The sequence below is a fragment of the Synchiropus splendidus genome, chromosome 3 (assembly GCF_027744825.2).
Source record: "Synchiropus splendidus isolate RoL2022-P1 chromosome 3, RoL_Sspl_1.0, whole genome shotgun sequence".
Lineage (NCBI taxonomy): Eukaryota > Metazoa > Chordata > Actinopteri > Syngnathiformes > Callionymidae > Synchiropus > Synchiropus splendidus.
This window is the reverse complement of record NC_071336.1, coordinates 13,090,699-13,111,648: the sequence shown is the minus strand read 5'-3', so window position 1 is coordinate 13,111,648 and position 20,950 is coordinate 13,090,699. Positions and strand designations below refer to the sequence as shown.

The 20,950-nt window shown below is 40.8% G+C and overlaps 1 protein-coding gene across 6 annotated transcripts in view; it reads left to right on the top strand.

Moving 5' to 3' along the window:
- si:dkey-172j4.3 (diacylglycerol kinase delta) overlaps positions 1–20,950 on the top strand; it is a 49,630-nt gene that overhangs the window by 22,847 nt on the left and 5,833 nt on the right. For 2 of the 6 annotated variants that reach the window (XM_053858387.1, XM_053858385.1), the window contains 21 exons: positions 9,773–9,883; positions 10,119–10,199; positions 11,651–11,755; positions 11,836–11,968; positions 12,538–12,644; positions 13,186–13,311; positions 13,701–13,803; positions 14,058–14,217; positions 14,302–14,410; positions 14,930–15,069; positions 15,672–15,756; positions 16,192–16,283; positions 17,833–17,932; positions 18,399–18,464; positions 19,176–19,347; positions 19,434–19,523; positions 19,838–19,922; positions 20,004–20,111; positions 20,192–20,288; positions 20,361–20,468; positions 20,539–20,652. In XM_053858387.1, the coding sequence (XP_053714362.1) occupies positions 9,773–9,883; positions 10,119–10,199; positions 11,651–11,755; positions 11,836–11,968; positions 12,538–12,644; positions 13,186–13,311; positions 13,701–13,803; positions 14,058–14,217; positions 14,302–14,410; positions 14,930–15,069; positions 15,672–15,756; positions 16,192–16,283; positions 17,833–17,932; positions 18,399–18,464; positions 19,176–19,347; positions 19,434–19,523; positions 19,838–19,922; positions 20,004–20,111; positions 20,192–20,288; positions 20,361–20,468; positions 20,539–20,652 (2,292 nt within the window). Of the gene's footprint in view, positions 1–5,700; positions 6,362–8,511; positions 9,262–9,772; positions 9,884–10,118; positions 10,200–11,650; positions 11,756–11,835; positions 11,969–12,537; positions 12,645–13,185; positions 13,312–13,700; positions 13,804–14,057; positions 14,218–14,301; positions 14,411–14,929; positions 15,070–15,671; positions 15,757–16,191; positions 16,284–17,832; positions 17,933–18,398; positions 18,465–19,175; positions 19,348–19,433; positions 19,533–19,837; positions 19,923–20,003; positions 20,112–20,191; positions 20,289–20,360; positions 20,469–20,538; positions 20,653–20,950 lie in introns of those variants that run through there. The other 4 variants (XM_053858386.1, XM_053858383.1, XM_053858388.1 and 1 more) reach the window with 3 other exon arrangements.

Below are 20,950 nucleotides of genomic sequence, written 5' to 3'. Positions count from 1 at the left end.
TGTTTTCTGCACATATCGCTGGTTAGTAGTCTCTATTAATAAACGCACAAGAGTACATGAGACAGGATGTGGTCGCCATGGTGCAAAGTCCTCCCACGCCTTGTTTCGACTTTGTGTATGTGCGTTTCTCTCTGCGTGTGTGGCCGGACGGCGCGCTTATGCATGACGGATGATGCAAGCAATTTCAAACGATCACTGTGGCTTTGTTTCTTGCTCTGACCTGCCCAGCTTATTAGATTTCCTGGCACAGTGAGTACAGTCAAGGACAGAAGGCGCGCACTTAATGAATAAAAAGAAATATCAAGGTGAAAAAACGATGGGCTATAGTTCATTCAAATGTGTCACCCTGGAAACCCCACCTGCACAACTTCCCAAGTAAGCACACAATGCCAAAACAAACTCTAATAAGCATGACAAACCTCGCCAGAGAAAATCTTGATAAAAGCTTCTAAGCCCGGTGGTTGTGGTGTCATTGGTACCAAGAAAGATAATGTCTCAGAATCACAGACTGCCAAGATTCAAAGGGATGATTTCCGATGAGGCCAGGAACGGCATCCTTTTTTAAAATTTTGGCTGTAGTATAATGGTACTATGGTTGGATGTGTCGATACTTCTGACCCTGGGATTGTGACTATGAAGTGGTTGAGCTCCCCGATCAGCATTGGAAGTTGGAAGTTGTCTTCCCACTTCCTACGTCGTTGTTTGTCATCTTCTGAGATTTGAATTCACAGGAGCCGACTATAAAATACAATGTCACAAACCGTGCTTCTTTATGAATTATGTTGATTATTCTAAACATGACATAACTGGATTCTTTGTCATCTTATTTGGATTTTGGGTTACTCCTGTACTTTAGCTTTTTCGCTTGCCTTTTACAAACCTGTGTTCATTTAGATATTTGTTTTAAATGGAGTGGCATAGGTTGAGATTTTTGGTGGTTTCATCTTTTCTCTGGATCCTTTTCTCAGGATTTGTTCATGAAAACAACTCAAACTGAGATATTGATGCATTACCTACAATATGGGTTTTATGTGCAGGTTAATGCTGCAGACCATCTCTTATGTTGATTTTAGCATCTTCAAAAACTTCATGCTTTATGGAATTTCACTAATTGAAACGCAATTTTCTTCTGAGGAATGTAAATTGATTATGACAATAAACCTGTAGTTCAACAGTAGAGGTTCCCTGCAGTTCTCATCACACCCACAGATACAGCTAGAAGGCAGCATCTTACCCACAATAAACTGCGGCACTATTTTTCACCCATCTTGTCAATTTACACCTCCATCTTCCTTTCTCATGCCATCTTACCTTCTCCTTTCTCTTCCCCTACTACCTGCTTCATGCCTCTGTTGACCTTGATTTTCCACTCCCCATTCCTCTCTCTTTCTCTTTGTCTGCCATCCAGTGGAGAACATGTGTAACTTCCTCTGTGAGTTCACGGCTGGTGCATTGAAAATTCTACAGATGTCCGTTCAGGGACACTGTGGCCTTGTGATTAGAAACTGCGCTCGAAGAGACACAGCATTTAATGGTGGCAGCAGTCTGCGTGTCATTTTTAATTTGCGCTGGCAGAGAAACACTTGAAAATGTCGGCATCTGTGTTACTTCCAGTAACTCATGAATAAACAGCTGCTGCCAGTTGTTTAGGGAAAGCAGTAGCATTACACATCCGCTTTATTCCAGCCATATTAGGTGTGTATTGCGGTACAGATACAATGTTTCTGCAGAGGCATCTGAGGTCCTGAAAGAGGAAAGTTTTTGTTTCTTGTTTTTTTTTTTTTTTGATCTAATGGAGGATTAGTATTGTCTGGTTTCTGTTGACATTTTTTAATTTGATTTTACATCAGTTATCTGATGCAAAGTTGCCTTTCAGGTGCAGTAGAGAACAGGAAAACCCTCTATCTATTCTTCAGGAACAACACAAATATTTCTAGGACAACTGAGAGACATGCAGCAGTTCCTGTCCCGTTAGACATGTCTAAAACACCTCACTAGAAAGCCACTCCATAAGTCTTCCTATTGTGTGAACAGCACCTGTTTCTCACTCCATCCCTGAGGGAGAATCCAGGCATGCCGCAGAGAAAGCTCATTTTATATCCATGTTCATGTGCTGTCAGTTACTCCCCAAAACCTGTAACTACGGATGAGGTTAGGAACACAACCTTGTGAACAAAATGCCAAAATACCTCCTCCACCCGAGAAAGACTGTGGATCGGGGATGGAGTCAACTGCATCACATCATCTATAAAGAGCATAGATGTGAGATCTTGAGGTTGCTGAACAGAAACCCAGCTCTACTGTATGAACTGAATAAAATAATTGGTAATGCTCATCCCAAAGTATTAAATGTTCATAAACCATTATTTGCTGACTTTGTGCATTTGGGAGGTCGAATGATACCATGGTGTTGCTGCATGGCAGAAGCCAACACACTATAGGGCTGCACGATTTGAAGAAAATGTGCGATTTGTGTGGTCGATAATGCAACTTGCGATTTCGATTACAGGTTTCAAGATGAGTAGAAAAGCATACAAATAAGTCACAAAAACTACAAAACCAAACCACATGTGCACAATAAAGTTTATTTAAAAATTATGTAAAACAGTAGAAAAACAACTCGTACCCCTTCAATGTTGGACAGGCTGCCACCAAAGCATTTCCGGAAAGCTGAACTCCACTGTTGGTCAGCCCTACTGGTGCACTGTTCACCAGATATTCTGTAAAAGACTGAAAGACACCCATGAACATGTTCTCCCTTATGAAGTAGAAGTGTGTCACAGTTTCTGCCAGACGTGATTAGTACTTCCGCCAAGAAGGTTTTCATTTTTCTTTTGGTTTTAGTTTATTTGCCTGTCTCTGTTCGAAAAAGTGATGGGTGGATTTTGGAATTTTCACTTAAATTTTTGGGAGTGATGTGTATGTTCTTAGCCATCAATTTAGGCATTCAGTATTCTGCATCACTAAAATGACAACAATCTTGGTCTCCGTCTCACTTGACTGTAGAGTGGATCGTTCAGAACAGAATTCAGCGGGTGGAAAAGAAAGAAGATACGGTAAATGGCAATGTAAAACACTATAGGCAGATTTCGAATCACACAGACGCAGTGACAGCGGAGCCGTCAGATGAGAGATGGTCTCTCTTGATTGAGAGGTTGCGGTGCGGCACCTCCCTGCCCAGGGCAGCAGGGTATCGGGCATTAATCTCCATGAAACTGCAGCGTTTCAACTTCATGGCTTGTCCATATAGCCGAAAAGAGCCGCAGCAAGAGCGCGAAATCACAAATCGTAGTAAGGTTGTGCGATTGTGTAATCACAGATCATGAATGCGATTACGATTGCGACTAGATTAATGGTGTAGCCCTAGCACACTGCATCATGAAATTTAGATAAGGTACACGCGTCTCTTTTGAAGTCAGACTTCACTTTGTAACAAGTGTTATGAGTCATAAATCCGATCGGCACTCCAGCCTCAAGAATGTGTTCATTTTCTGTGTCACATTTAATAGTTGATCACCTACCTCTTTCTTTTCATTTCAGTCTAGTCTAACTACACTCAAAACAACACAATAAACAGCTCAAATTGGACTTCTTTATTATTATAATTATTATTTTAATCAACCTGATTTTGCTTAGGTTCATTTGTCTCATGTTAACATAGCATTCAAAGCTTCTTTCTCCACATCACCTCAGACCGTTTTATTAATGATGACACATACGCCACTAAGTTTCCTATTATCCAGCCCTTTCACTGTGTCTGGCTTTCTTGTCTGGAACTAGTGATCTGCAAACAAATCACTGTCATCTTCAAACGTATAGTGAATGATCATGAAGATGTGTGTGCAACCATGTCACCTGCTTTAGTGTGTTTGATGAGTGTGTTGTCTAGGAATAATGACTAACTGGCACGTCAAAGATGAAGATGGGTATGCTGGGAAAGTTATTGGGTCAGGCGTTAACGGGAAGATTTCGAACGTATTTAGGAGAGACATGGAAACAGATGGGTGAGTTGGTTGGTGTCAGCTAGTGAATCTGCAGGGAACAGCATGTTACTGCTCATTAAAGACAGAGTGATACGCCGACTGGCAGGAAACACACACGCGCACACACACTGTCACACGCACAGTGTGCATAGAGACAAACTCCCTTTGGCTTTAATTCATTTTGGCAGATGAGACACTGATCTGACTCTCCAAGTAGTTTGATCACGGCGTGTCAGACTTCAGATACACACGTGCAGGCGCACACACACACAAAAAAGCTGTGTTCATTCCCTTCTGAGGACATTTGTTTGACCTTCTTACGTTTACTGGATTTAGGATTCCAAACATAACATGCCTGCTATTAACAAGCCATTGTAACCACACATGTCCAATTATGGCTCTGCTACCTGTTAACCTTTGAGTGATTGGAACTCATCCAGAGTTTGTGAGGACGATCCTGTTCCCTACTTTGTTGGTACTGCTTCATGAGGTATATACTACTCTGTATTTCATTGAGTGACTTTCAAAAAAAATTTAACAATTGCTGGCTATTCAAGATATTTGTGGAAGATTTTCCAAAAACGCTTCTTAAGGTTCTTGAAGTTGCCAAAAAGTAACACTTTTTTTTTTTTTTTTACATACAAACTAGGCTGGACAGCAGATAGTCTTAGCATTGCAGTGGAAGAAGAGAGACTTTCTTTGTCAGGGCCAATAGTGGTTCAATACATCGACATCTTCTCGTGCGTGCCCTATTACTGGTCAAATGACAATTTGACAACCCTGTATATATCTCTAGGCAGAACCCAGAACCATGCTACATCTCCGATAATGTCTTATAACACCAAATAAACTTAGAAGTGCTTTCTTGTATCGTTATTATTGATCTCTTATGTTAGATCATTTTGCATAATTGTAACACATTTGTTTATCGTGAGAACTCTGTTTTGTCTTTTCTTACATTTGGCTCATGAATAATCTGTTTAACAGTTTGAGAGTTCAGAAATGAACCATGGTTGCTTGTTTTATTTAATACAAATGGTGTTTATGCAAGTGGTCGGTAACAAATCGATTTTAGTCTTCCTGTAAGATGAGTTTTTCGAACTGTACTAACAGATCTCAGTCTCAACAAAATCTTTTTTAGAAGGTTCACACAGGCCCTGTCATTGTACTTCTGGGTATTAAAACAAGGCTACTAGATGAAGTTTTAGTGATGTAGACTTCTCAGATTTATTTCCAAAATGATTCCTCTCATCTGAATTAATTGTCTGCAGTGGCTGGCAAATTTAGAATACTTTTACTGCCAAACACAAGTCCTTCCTGGTTTTAATATAGTAGGTCAACAAAGTCATAAAATAATGACTTGGCGTATTGATATTTCTTGGTGTGTTTATGATCCCCTCATCACTCCTTCCTGTTGACACATTTGCACAGTGTAGAAGGTGTAAGTTTTGGATTGCTAAATAGAGGAAGAGGGCATTCATGCTTAATTCAGATCTGCCGCCAAGCTTAACTTTGGTCAGTTGCTAACATCCGTTTGGTCTAACTCTGAATTACTCTTGTTATACTGTGCAGTGTTGATATAACATGCAGGTATGTTCTGCATTCTGCTCGGTGCTTCAGACTTGATTGAGGAAACAAAGAAATATCAGGCTTTAATATATATTAAAGACAAATTATACCCGCTGATCCAACGTTAATGATTATACATATGTTTCACTTTTAGCACCAACTCACACTGAAACTTAAGCTGTGTGTGCGCTTGTGTGTGTGTGCGCATTTGTTTGTTCATGACTAGAAAGACCAGTTCCTCCAGTTGTAGTTATGGCCTCAAGGAAATGGGCTTGTGCAAGCCTGAACACACAAAGACTCACAAGAGCTCATGCTGGTGTGTCATGAAAATGGGCAGCAATGTTCAAAAGGAAGAGGTGGAACCTCAATACACCTGAATGGGTGGAGCTACCTGAAGGGGGAAGTGAGATAGGCAGGAAGTGTGGTTGTAGTGTTTGAGGAACTGCCGGTTTGGAAAGGGAGAAAGAGCTGCGTTATAGCGATTAAGGGAAGAATGTTGAGCTATTGTTTATGTAAATTCTAAAAAAGGAAGTGTTTTTGAAGTTAGAGAAGCAGAAGACAGAGGCTCTTCTTTCATCCATACCTGTGGAAGTTCACTACTATTAGTTGCTATTTAGCTTCAAGTTACTGGATTGACGAATCCTTGGCTCAGAATGCCAAAGTTGTGTCGGCCCAGTGGCTGCTGCATGGCACCCCTGTTGTTTTACTGTGATGGAGGCCTGGAAGGGGACGATGACCAGCTCAGACGCGAGGACCAATTGGAGCCTACACTAAAAGGAAAGAAGCAAGAGATTTATGAGGTGGAAGAGGTCAGTTTGTGTCAAAGTGTTTCTCATCTTTGTAGTCAAATGTTGTTGCCCTGTTGTAAAATACCTAAGCTCAGAATCCACCAGTCCCCATGTGTTCTGTGTACCTTTGATTGCTGCGCTGTAATCATGTGGGATCAAAGTACAGGTCATATTGAGTAACACCAGGTATGGATTCATTTTTTCTTGCTGTTTCTTCTTAAAAAAATTTCACTGTGACATGTGAACGTTTTTTTTACTGTTTTTATTAGTGTGTTTTATTTATTTATTTAGTTATCATAACAATCATGGTATCTCGCATGGTTGTTGTGAGACTTGTTTTCAATTTTGTTGTTTGTGGCAGCATGAACTGCTGAAAGGCTTGAAAAAACACATTCAGAGTTATTCTAGAAACTTGGTCAATGTTGCAGTATATGCTATTTTTTTTTGTGGGCTTGGAAAGAAAGCCTTTTAACTTAACAGATGCTTGATAAATTTATGATGCAAAATGTATATCTGCTAAGATATAATTGAATAATCTGGCTCTGTAGCCTGAGGACCAAAATAATCAATGAATTACATTTGCTTTGTGCTGTTCTATGCTTCATACAAAATTTGCAAAAGTGAAATGGGTCTCCCTCTACATAATTTACTGTAACTGATAATTGGCAATGCTACACAAAATGGCAGCTGGATCTTGCTGTATGAAATGTCTACAGTGTTTTATTTATTTATTTTTACCTGATTCTTTTGGTGTATGTTATCATAGCATTTGAGTACTTCTAGTATAAGAGATCAATTCTTTTAGAAGTGCATTAACCAGGTTTGCGCTGTATAGGTTCAAATGAATTGCCGTTTTTATGTGGGTAGGCCCCGAAGTGATCTTTGGAGTAACAATTAGCTGGTCATTCTTTGTGTCTAAATGCAATATATTGCCTTTTTTTTGCCGAATTGAAATGATCCAGACATTACAGAGAACATTCATTTGATATGTTTTCAATCAGCCAGTGGGAGGTCTGTCTTAATTTCAGACGCGATCTCCACTAAAGGAAAAACAGTGCTTGTGGACATCCTGGGCGTTATTCTCAGCACTGTTACTGGTGGTTGATGGTGGTTGATCCGTAGAAATGCTTTTATATATCTGCATATCTAATACTCCTAGACTTTTCTTCCGTTACTTTCCAACTATTATTGCCGGTTCTGTGGTAAGTTCTCCACAACAGTCCAATTTTAAATAGTCCAGTTAATGAATTCACTGGGCCCAAGTGAAACAAAAAAAATGTCGAAGTGTGTAAGTAATTTCTGTGTTTGACCTTTATGTACAGTAAATGTTGACTAAAAGAAGTTATGTGTCTTTGTAGATTTGTCATGTTTGTTTCCAAGTTTTCTGCCAAGAGTACAGTTGTGTTACATCAAAGTCAGTTTGCTGGTTGTGATGAACACACTTTTATATATACTGTATAGACCATATATATATCTATATATAGATATATATAGATTTTTTTTTTTTGCTTCAGATTTCGAATTTAGATTTTTGTTTGAAATCCGTAGCAAAAAAAATTCTAAATTTTTGTTTGAAGTCCGAGACGTTGAAAAACCGAGGTACCACTGTGTGTGTGTGTGTGTGTGTGTGTGTGTGTGTGTGTATATATATATATATATATATATATATATATATATATATATATCAGAATAATGATTTGTGCTTCAAGCAATCCATCATGGTTCAGTCAATCCTTATGCCTGTCTTTTAGTCCTTGCTGCTGGTGTGACATTATCAGATTTAATCCGTCTCAAGGAAACGGACAAGCATATGCTGAATGAAAGCTTGTCTTACGTTTACAGAAACCATCCGTGCAGCGGTTAAATGATAAATGAGCTATATTGAATTTGTATTCATTGGTGCCTTGTTTCATTCCACTTGCTCAGTGAGTTGATGCAATTTTGTTGAAGGATGAGAATTTTGATATGGTGGAAAGTAAAAAATACACTAGTGAGTGTTAAAGTAAAATAAAATAAGATAAAGGACTCTGTCTTGAATTAATTGCCAACTGAGTTGTTGTTCATATTTTTTTTTTTTTTTTTTTGCTGCAGTGCCAGAATTAGTAAATACTTAAGATCTGTCTTTGTCTGCTATGTTCCAGGCTTGATATTGAAATGTTTGAAAGACTATTGGTTAAGTTTAGTTTCACACCTGCTCGATGAAAAGTTACATGATCGCTTGTTTGCATCTCTCCTGCCTTTTCAATGCATAAGTATTGTCCGAGTGACGTTTTGTTTGATGTTAAGTGTAAGTAAGGAAATTTAAACAAATATTCTGTCTACTGCTACCTCTTCGGAAAACTGAACTCATCTAGTTTTTTTGCTCTATAAGTGTCTAGTGGTTTGGTCTCTTTAAGCATTTTGTGTTGTTATGCTCATCTGAATTTTTATTAGATTATTTTCTATTTTGAAGACCGTTGTTCATATGTTGCCTACCACTTCAAGGGCAAATTTATAAAATCATGTGTATTACATTTATGATTTTCTTCATGCCATTCCTGGTATTCCCCGTTCTAGCCTTTCCCTGATAAAATGTATAAACTGAAAAGTGATTTAGATAAAGATGCCCTCATCATTGTTGGATAATGCCGTCATTTTTCTTTCTTCTTGCCTTTATGACAAATGACATCTTTATTGCTTTTCAAAGCTGCTAGTTCCACATACGTGTGTGGGACTAGCAATTTAGATGATTTCCCCAGATTTGTCCAATATTAACTTGCATATTCACTGGCTGCTGTATGAGTCGCTTTGTGTCACTTTGATCGCCTGTTGTTTCTGGGGAAATGCAAGATGGGCGCTGCATTCATTGCATACGTTTGTTCTCACTCACCCACATGTCCTCTCCATGAGTTGTTTCCAATGGCTGGGAAGCTTGAAATGGAGTGAGTTTTGTCATTGACCTTTTAATTTGCCGGTGTTATTTAGAGAAAATATTGAATAAGGTATTTTACCTACAGCGTGTGACCAGCAGTGCGCACCCTGCAGAAAGGTATTTTTATAGAGGGAAAAGCTGTAAATATTAGCAGTGGAAAGACCATAAACTAACATTGAGCTGACAACTTTTGAAATTAATTCAAGCGCTGCAGACATGTTATTAACTTGAAACTGAGCCTCCAGCTACTACGTCTGCTCATTACGGAAACTTAAAATGTCAGCACTGTATGCTTCTGCTGCTAGGGGCATCATCAACATGCAGAGTCTAACGTGGCAGTCTTGGTTGTAGCTTGAATATTCTATTTAAGAAAAGCAATCGGATAGAAGTACTGTTCTATGGTATTGCTTTAATGTGACCTGCTTTAAAACTGTGATGCAACTAAACAAAAATGGCTGTTGATTCTAAATACATCCAGGCATTTCTTTCTTCTTATCCTTTCTCTTCATGTGATTCTGTAGAAGAGTGTGAAGGAGGGAATCTTGTTGAAGCAAACAAGCTCCTTCCAGCGATGGAAAAGAAGGTACTTCAAACTCAGGGGAAGGACACTTTACTACGCCAAAGACTGCAAGGTAACAAAAAAGATGGCATTAATGGAAGTGACTTCTTAAAATGTATTTATTTACTGTGTTGATTGTCTATAGCAGCCCAGGTAAAATTGCTGGATATATTATCCTCATTGTACTTATAAATTAAGAAGCACATGGTATTCCTGTTTTACAATCACAAATAGTACTACTAGCTGAATTAATTTTTGCACTGTTATTATATGCAAGTAACTTTATGTTTTGGTTCCTATCTCACCAGTCACTGATCTTTGATGAGGTGGACCTGTCAGATGCCAGTGTGGCAGAGACCAGCACCAAAAACATCAACAATAGCTTCACGGTAATAAGAGCTTCACATATGATGTTTTGAAACAATCCCTTCAGGCACCAAGCTTTTTTCAATGAAATATGCCATATTGATGTCACTATTTACACGGCTGCAGCTCAAAAAAGGTTAGAGATAAAGGCATATTGCAAATTACAAAATTCTTCAGTATGACCCAAAGTTCAGTTTGGAAGTGAATTCAGTCTTCGAATTTTTATGTGTTATGACGTCATCAGTCCGTGGCCATAGTGAATTCCTGATCTGATACACTGGTGATACTCTAGTCTCTCAAGCGATGATGGTGATGGTGATGGTGATGGTGGTGGTTGTGGTGGCGGTGGCTAGACTACGTCATTGTTGTTTATGGCGGGTCTGTGAACACCACCACTGCTGCCAGCACTGCCCTCAGGGATCATTTTCTCTGACAGACGTTTTTTTTCCTTTCACACTCCTGCTACATCCGTCACTGTGTTTTGACCATATCCTGGACATTGTAAAGCATCAGCTTGAGTATGTGCTGCTAGTTGGACCGTCACGGTTAACGGTTCGCCATCATCTCACGCAGAAGCAGCTTTCAGTTTGACTGGATGGATAAATCTCTTCATAGAGCATATTTATTTCTCTTCAGAATCTGAAGAGTTGGTCACATTTGCTCTCTTACACTCTGTTATGCCCATGCTACACAATTACTGCCTCCATGTGGTCATGACCAGGTTGTGGTCTTCAGCTCTCCAAAACTTTTTTCTATGTCAGGCTTCATATTTGCAGCTTATGTAGTTCAAATGCAGCAGTGTTGCTTGTCACTATTTTGCAATTGTGGTGCTTAGAGGGTTGAGGAATGAAAGGAAGGGGTATAACATGCACGGAGAGATGTACAATGCTCTCAATAATGAGGCAAGAGGGAAAGCTCTACATTTGGCATTTGATCCAAGTTTCAAGCCTCACCCAGGGCCATGAACTATCATTAGTGGCTCAGGTGTCTCGTCAAAATGCTCATTAAAGCCTGCCCTGTTAGGTTTATTGTGAATGTGCAAACTAGATAGAGGCATGGGTCGGATTGAATAAGAATAATTTGGTGTTCCCCCAGAAGAGCCGGCAACGTTCTTGAATGAAACTGCTTGCACCCGTGACTCAACCTCAGAAGAGTAGTTCAATAGTTCATGCAAATATGACAATAGTATAGACCAATACCAAATAAATTGTAATCAGATTGTATGAAATGTCATTGTGCAATAAAACAAATACTGCAGTGCTAAATTGGTTTATTAGCCACGTTGACGGATGTCATCGGATTGAGTCGTTGAACTGATTAAAATGTGTCTGAACAATATTTGCTGACAAGTCTGATCATTATTGGCGGTCATGATCGGCCGTGAAATATTATATAACTGTATGGGATCTTTCATACTGCTCTTTCTATGTTTGCACATTTCCATCATCATATCTTTCCCGTCCTTACCCTTCAGGTGATCACGCCGTTCCGAAAATTAATGTTATGTGCTGAGAGCAGGAAAGAAATGGAGGACTGGATCAGTGCCCTAAAGTCTGTCCAAAAATGGGAAATCTATGAGGTGCGTGTTTTGTTTTTTTGTTTTACTTGTAATATACTGCAGTGATTGCTCTGATGGTCTCATGTTCACAATCCGGCCAGGCGAGCCAGTTCAACATGGAGCATTTTTCTGGGATGCACAACTGGTACGCCTGCTCACATGCCCGACCAACCTTCTGCAACGTCTGCAGAGAGGCTCTGCCAGGCGTCACCTCCCACGGCCTGTCCTGTGAAGGTATACACAGTCATGGCCTCCAGAAGCTGTCCTTTTTATTGGAACTCTCTCTGGCCTTTAATATTCATTCACCAGCAAGAACTAATTTGCATCTATAGCGCTTCAATTATGAACAAGGCTCATCAACCTCAGTGTAATCTTGTAATGTGCCTTCTCCACTTATGAACTCTGTGGGTTCAGAATGAACTGTCATCAATTCCAAATGAACGCACATCATTCATTCTATTCAGCAGTTTCTGTACTTATTTAAAAAGGTCCTAACCGAAGTGAGCCGGCACAGAGGATAGGGTTGGGGGCTGGTACCTCTCAGCAGCATGGTTTCCAGTCTGATCCAGTCAGTGTACTGGTTACTTTCACAGCTTACATGGTGTCCTTCTGGCCACTCTGCTTTTCAGTGGTGACAACTAGTTCAGACAAAGCAATGGAAATTCACTGTTTGAATTCGATTATCTCGCAATGCCAGTCGCGGTCCTCAGTACTCCATACAATGCTCTGTTGAAACATCTAGGTGTTGGACCTGAGAAAAGTATAACGCTGTCCACTGTATTTCCCATTTACACTTCTTCTAGTGTGCAAGTTTAAAGCTCACAAGCGTTGTGCTGTGCGCTCGACCAACAACTGCAAATGGACTACTCTGGCCTCCATTGGAAACGACATCATCGAGGATGAGGATGGAGTGAGTAGCACAGAGAACTCCACTCACAATATTTTCTGTTCATTTGGATTGTCATTAATCTGTCCATTTGCTTGGACAGTGTTGGGGCCAATAGGTCGCTGGATTGAGTGCATGGCATGGAATGATAATTAATGGAATATGTTCTAAAAGCAGCATGTTTGATTACATAGCTTGTATTGGCCCCGCAGTGGGAAAATGTGAAAACTTGCAAAACAACACTCTTTTAAAAACATTGCGTCAGCATTGATGAATCCAGGTATGTAAAGGGAAGCTTGTGAGGAGCTCAGTTGTTTGCAAGCAGCTGGCTTTTGCTGTTTAAATATTTGCTCATTGTGATTAATGGTTCAGAGTGCAGGAGGAATCACCTGACAGTCACCTGACAGGCTGTCTAATCAATTCATCCATGAAGAATAAACACGAGTTCACAAGGCCCGCTAGATTGCAGCAACTGTTTGTGTGGATAAAAGGAATTGTCTTCATTGACACTATTTACCACTTTACATTCATTAAACCCAACTGCTCCCTGTATTTTTTTGGTCAGGTGTCGATGCCCCACCAGTGGCTGGAAGGGAACCTGCCAGTCAGTGCCAAATGTGTGGTGTGTGACAAGAATTGTGGTAGCGTGCGGCGACTGCAGGACTGGCGCTGCCTCTGGTGCAAAGCCATTGTGAGTTTTTGCTCTACACAGAGCCGCCTCAAGAAATGCTAAAATGACTTCCTTATGATGTGTATGGTATTATGTTATAAAAGACATAAGAAACTGCACATGTATATGTAATGAATATCTTTATCAACTGAATTATCCATATGTTGTGTCTAGCCTTTTATGTTTAAGCTGTGCAAGTCCATGATCATGATGTGCTTTTTGGGCCTCTTAAGAACAAACGTGCTAGTCTTAATTTATGAAGGTTTGTGTTTCAGAACACAGTGTATTTTCTTTTACCGATGGACATACACTGAATTAAGTCAGTGCTTTGGGTGGGTTTCTGGCATGTAATGACCTTTCCTCCTCTTCTCAAATATACATTTGTGTGTGTGTGTGTGTGTGTTTTGCAGGTCCACAGCAGCTGTAAAGAACAAATGGGGAAGGTTTGTCCTTTGGGTCAATGTAGAGTGTCAATCATCCCTCCCACAGCACTTAACAGCATTGATTCTGATGGTGAGACTGCTGTGATTATGAGATATAAAGAACAAGTCACTTATTAGAACATTGCAGATAAATGTGTTGGCTTTCAGTATGTTTGGCAATTTCAATTTACCTCTTCATTTATACCACTTAAGATAAGATCATGTATTCTGTAATGTAAAATGAGTATTTGTTCCTGTTATATTTCTGAATATTTCTTTCATGGCGGTGATAGATGGTTTAGCAACTCTCTGTTTTGTATCTAGAAGCATGTTATTTTTTTTCAGGATTCTGGAAAGCCACCTCCGCCTCCTGCTCCAGTCCCCTCCTTGTCCTTGTCAACTCTAAAAGCGGGGACAACCAAGGAGTCAAGTTCCTGCGCAAGTTCAAGCAGCTTCTGAACCCTGCTCAAGTTTTTGATCTGATGAATGGAGGACCTGAGCTCGGGTACGTCCTATCACCTCCAAATGTTGGAGCCTGTTTGGCATATTTTTCTTCTCCTTCCACTGAATGACACTGTGCTTCTTGCAGTCTTCGCCTTTTCCAAAAGTTTGTCACGTTCCGTATCCTGGTGTGTGGAGGAGATGGCAGCGTGGGCTGGGTGCTCTCCGAGCTGGATAAACTCAACCTACACAAACAGGTGAGATGGAGGAGGAGGTGACATAATAGTCAGGTGCTGTCTGTCCTTTTCCTATGTGCTGACAGTGTTTTTGTAGCAGGACAAACTGCCAAGACTGTCACTGGTATCACCAAAATGAGTCATCAAACAGAATAAACCAAATCCCTATGAACTGCTTAATCTTTGTGGATTGAAGAAGTTTTATAGATGTGTGTGCTTCTTTGATGTTTCGACCCATGTTGGGTTGCAATCTAACAGTCCTGTGGAAAGTGGCTCATCAGCACATCACAGTTGTAGGCATCTAAAACAATTGAGGTGCAATTCCAGCTCTCTCCTACCAGTTAATGCAACTGGCTGTGTAGTGTAGGAGTTATTAATTGAATCTGTTCCATTTATACCAAAGTTTCACCTAATGCTGGGTGACATCACATTTCTCTTGCTAGTGTTTCTGTGGAAACCACAGAGGAAAAAGTAATCCTGTCAAAAATATGTTCCAACTGCTGCAAGTTCACATTCTTTTCCCTTGGGATCCTTTCACAGTGCCAGTTGGGAGTTCTGCCTCTGGGCACGGGCAATGACCTGGCCCGTGTTTTGGGGTGGGGAGGCCTCTGTGACGATGACGCTCAGCTGCTACAAATCTTGGAAAAGCTTGAACGGGCCACCACTAAGATGTTAGACCGGTAAGTCACCTGGACATGCGTATTTAACAGTGTTTTACGCTCAGTGGAATGTAAACGAAAGGATCTAACGTACATTCCAGGCTGCATGTTTTGAATATTTCTCATGAGTCACGTCCATTTTCTCCTGTCAAGTTTATTCCTTATATGGGCTTCAATTCCAACATTGTGTGGCCACCTCACCTTAGTACAGTCGATACAAAGGTCGCAATTAAGCATGTACATTCCGTATATAACAATCTTGGTAATTATAACTCTCTATCCATTCATTCGTTCATAATACAAAACCTATATTTTCTACTTGTACTAACGCCAAAAAGGCTTGTTAAGAAGAAAAACCAACTGTTTTGTGGCTGAGAATGGTCTAGTATCTGAATTGCTTTTCAGCATCTATGTATTGCAATGTCATCCAGACAAGTAGAATTCAACAATTAACCTGGTAAGATTTAAAAAAAAATAGAGCCATAAATGAAAAGGTATATTCCTGTCTCTTCCAACAGGTAGAGGACATTTTTTCTGACTGTACTATGAGCTGCAATTCGATGAGCAGATAGTAATTTATCTTCATTTGTTCGACCCTTGACGCTGTGTGTTTGCCTTTTCAGATGGAGCGTGATGACATATGAAGTACCCACGAGCAAACATGCACAGATAGTGAAAGAAGACGACAGCCTGGATTCTCCACTGCAGGTAAGGGCTTTCAAACCTCGTCAAACTCTTGAACCCAGATATCCATAAACAAATGCAAGCACAGACAAGCTGCTTCGGTTAGTGTCATGCGGTGGACCAATCGGTGCTGGAGCACAGTGGTCAGAAATGCTGAACCGCTTTCGTCTGGGGAAAAAAAGGAGTTCATCTGGACTCAACACCAACTGGAAGCTGTAAGGCTGCTCCTAAAACTGGTTGGAGCCTTCTGTTTGACAATACGCTAATATGCTATGCTAACTCTTGAGTTAGTTTGCATGTCACTTACTAAAAACTGAGCCTAAGTCAACATGCTGACCTTTGATGATTTTAAACGCATCATGCCACGTATTAATATAAGCATACGTGGCATGATATGTTTTTTCTTTAGCTTGTGTGTGTGAAGTTCTGAGATGTTTAATGTTTTCTCTTGTCTGTCAGGTGCACATCACTCAGTATGCAGACTCAGTGGCCTCCCACCTTGCAAAGATCCTGGACTCTGACAAACACAGCGACGTCATATCATCTGCCAAGTAAGAGGGAAAATGCTTACAAACTCTGATGTTAGGCTGTACAAAATGGAAGGTGATTGTATGGTAGACGCGGGAACTGAGAAGCACACGTGTTTGTATTGATTGCATCTCACCGTTTTCTCTTGTGGACACACACACGCTCACACACACACAGACACAGCTAGTAAGTGGGAGCTGGCAGTAAGTGTATAAGACAGCTGCATCAATATTCAGGGGTCATCTTCAGTGCACTAGTGCATTACAGCTGTCCTTTGGGAAACATTTGGGAGGCATTACTGAGCACTCTGTGACTCCTCTGTTGGTAGCTGTAGAGGACAGTCAAAGCGCTAAGCTCTTAGATAGTCATGAATGACAGTTAAGACAATTCGCAGATTCAGGGTCAGTGTTTGCTCGGGTACCGGTTGTGGTTGGCTTTTCTCATGTTACTCTCACGCTCGCAGGCAAAATAAACGCTTGATGAAGCGGTTCTTCTCAAGTAAACAGTAAACAGTCATTAAAAACTTTATTTATGTAATAATGCACTTTCATATGCAGGGTCCGTGGGGTTGAAGATTTTGTTGACATTTAGAGCATGACGGTAGCAAGAAATATGATGTACAGTTAGTAAAACCATGTGTAGAGCCTAAATGACTGCTGGTAACTAATGCTGTTCATTATGCACTACTCAATAAGTCACCGGGATATTTGTTGAAGAAAATTGAGTTCACTGCCGCATGTCGCAAGGGTTTAATGCAGCGTTACAAAAGACAGGTATTTATTCACCAATTGAGCTTAGGAAATTGTTTTTATGCGAAGTTGTGTCCCCTTTGAAAAAATATATTGTCAAAGAATCTCAGTTTTGAGCTGCATGAGCATCAACACCTGTGATTTTGTGAAACTGACTGTGTGAGAAGCTGTGTTCTTTTCTAGTGTATTTTTAGATTTAGATTTAGAAGTGTAAATTTACACTTGTATGACATCTCAGTGTTCATTTCACCTCCACAGCACATTTTTGCATTAAAAAAAAAAAAAAAACTCCAATAACATCACGCTGTCGATTAGAAGCGAAAAAAAGGTGCACTGCACGGTGTTTGATCACATCACAGACACTTATCCACCAAAGCCAAATTTTGCTTTTTTGGCACCATTTGGCGGAATATATTCGGCCGGTGCGTCCTTACTAAAAACGTAATTATTAATTTGGGATAATGTATTAAAACATTTTAATTAAGTGAAATTTGTTTCTAAAAACCCATCATTGATGAGTTTGAATAATGTGATGTCAAACAGCTGCTGTAAATGAAAAGAGCTGTGCTGGAGGTCGTAATAAAGGATGATGCTTTCAGAGTCAGGCATGCAATATTTACTCCTCTTATTTGATGAACGCACTGCTGAGAGTCTCCCTGCTGAGTCACAGCGCTCTAATATAATAGTTGTGAGTAAACAAAGTGTGGAGGCGCTGACTGCCAGGTGAAACCAGAGAATCCTTACACACCACAGACTCACAGTGAATCACCAAAATTATCTCATTTTCACTCTAATCTGTAATCATCCTCAATGTCCACCTCAGGTTTCTGTGTGGGACGGTGAATGATTTTGTGGCGGAGGTGGGGAAAGCCTACGAGAGAGCCACGGAGAACAAGGAGGAGGCTGACGCCATGGCCAAAAAAGTAACGCTTCTTTATATTCTGTGTGTGTATGTGTGTGTGTATTGAGGTTATGCAACAGCTTGTGTAACCAATGAGTGGGTGAGTGGAGGTGTGTGTGTGTGATAAAGATTGAGGCACTTAGAGTTGAAGGTCGAGTGTCTTCACATCCCACCTCTGGCATTTTATCTTTTTGTTATTCGACACTTTCTGTTAAATCATTCTGAAAAAGGAACCTCGTGCCTCGTGTCATGGCATAGCATAAGGTATAACAAAAGTACTTTCACATATTTAACCCTTGACTTCACACTGCAGTTAAAGATTAACCCAAGATCTTTTGGTACCTTCATTTTGCTTCATGCCAACAACCTACTTGTTATTTGTGGTGCTTTTTGATGGACTAGTCTAAATATCTTTGTTTTTAACCAGTCATGTCTTAAGCATTTTTATCGGAGGTTCAATATTGTGCTGTTTTACATTATTTTTTCAGTGTGCTTTGTTGAATGAGAAGCTGGATTCTCTGGTCAAGGCCTTGAGTGAGGAAGCAGAAGCTCAGGTGAATTTTGTTTTTACTTTGTCCAGATTACCATTGTTTTGGGGAAGATGAATATAAAAATATGAAATAAACTGTGGATATGATTTACCACTAGATGCCACTTTTACATTTCCTCGGGTTGCCTCCACAAGTCAGCCTCCTTCCCTGTAGCCAACTTGTTCACTGTCCTCTTCATGTCCTCCTTTATCTCATTTGTGAAGCTCATTGTTTGTCTCCCTCTTCACCGTTTATCTGGCACCTCAATTGGCAACCTACTTCTTCCCACATGTTCCCTGTCTCTTCTCTCTTCATGTCTAATTTGTCTGAGACTGCTCTTGCCCTCCAAAATTTGTCCTCAAACTTCTCAGCATGAGCCGTCCTTCTAATGCACTTCTGTCTAATCTTGTCTTCTCTGTGACTGTCTGTTCTGCACAGGGTCCTTTTCATCCCTGCTGCTACTCTTCTGTCACAGAGCACGCCTGGCAGTCCTCTTCCCCTGCTCCATCCATGTTCCATGTTGTCTCTTCTTCACCGTCCTTGATTTCTGTCCCTTCTGTCTCAACCTCTACTCTGTGCAAATTCACTTTTCCTCTTGTGCCCTTCTAATTCACCCATGTTGATTCTTCCATTCCTCCACCTCCTCCTGACAGCTTTATTGAGTCAGTAATAAGCAAAGGAAAGTTGTTTTCCTGAAACACTTCCTTGGCACGTCTAATCAGTCATCATCTACAGGTGGTACCAGCTGGTTCTGTGCCCACTCAGGAGGGTGGCAGCTCGACTCCCACAGAGAGCGGCAGTGAGTCTGGTTCTGAGACTAAAAGCTACAGGTCAAAGGAGCAGCTGATGCTTCGTGCCAACAGCCTGAAGAAAGCTCTGAGGCAGATTATTGAGCAGGCAGAGAAAGGTGAAACTCTGTCTTACATGAACATGCAGTAAGGTCTTTCTGTAAGTCACTGATGTTCTGTCAACAAAACTGTTCATCCTCTCTAGTGGTGGACGAGCAGAACCTTCATACGCAGGTCCAGAGGATGTCGTCCTTTACATCCATCAAAAGGGAGAGCAGCGAGGAGCTGAAGGATTGTGAGCTGCGTAAGTGTGTTCTTTCAGATGAAGTGTTTGACTCAGGGGAAGCAAACTCGGCTGCCTTTTACTAAGTGCATTTGACTAAAACCCAGCTTTTGGATAGTTGCCAAGTAATTGGAAACCTTCTTATGCCGTGGTCATCTTGGCCAGTCATGCTCATAAACATGTCTACAATCTGAATTACAGGCATCAAAGTTAAAACGGAAATGTTTGTTGTGACCCTTTTGAATGCAAGAGTGGATCAATAGTAAACCTACTCAATCAGGCCAAGACAGAAATTCAGTTAAGACATATATGATCTTTGTGTTTAGGTCATGGCAGCTCGAGTCCACTGTCCCCCATTGTACTGGAGAAAGCAGAGAGCATCCACACTGTCACCTTTAATGAAGACTCAGTGTGAGTTTACACACACCCACACATGTCTGATTTTCCCCAAATATTTCTTAATGAGTGGTCACTCGTATGTTGGATCTGTAGACAATGCTCAGAGAAGTGTGTCATGAACAACTATTTCGGCATTGGACTGGATGCCAAAATATCACTGGAGTTTAACAACAAAAGAGACGAGCACCCGAAGAAATGCAGGTACGAACTCATTGGTCCATAAATAGGCTTTAGTTTAATCAGAGTTTGCTCCAGTGACACTTGCTCTGTCACTGCTGCAGCAGTCGCACCAAAAACTTTATGTGGTATGGAGTTCTGGGCACCAAAGAGCTGGTGCAGAAGACCTACAAGAATCTGGAGCAGCGTGTTCAACTGGAGGTCAGATACTGTCACTGCACAGACAGCGTAACAATCCTACTGTGAGGATGAGATGTAACTGTGTTTCCATAGTGTGATGGGGTCCCCATGTCACTGCCGAGTCTCCAAGGTCTGGCAGTGCTCAACATTCCCAGCTATGCAGGTGGAATCAATTTCTGGGGAGGAACTAAAGAAGACAACGTGAGTGTTCGGATCACGGATTCTGTTTTGCAAGCGTCACTAATATAAGTGAATTCTCACTGACTTTCAGAACTTTGGGGCTCCGTCTTTTGATGACAAGAAGCTGGAGGTGGTCGCAGTGTTTGGCAGCATGCAGATGGCCATGTCCCGCGTCATCAACCTGCAGCACCATCGCATTGCACAGGTGAAACAACCACGCGTTCATGAAACTAATGTGTCCATCTCCACTCTGGAGCAGTAGGAGGAGTGGAGCACTGTTTTGCTTGTTGCCATGGTGAATCATGTTATTTGCACTCCATTTATGTATATGCACAATCTCCACAACAACAACAACCCACACGCCAGTTTCCTCACCTGTGTTTTTTTTTTAACCAGCTTCTGAAAACAGACCATGCTGTCCAGGGTCGGAGAGGCATTTTCCCAACTACTAACAGGGAAATCACCTCTATAAACGCCTGTGCAATGATACAAATGTCACATTT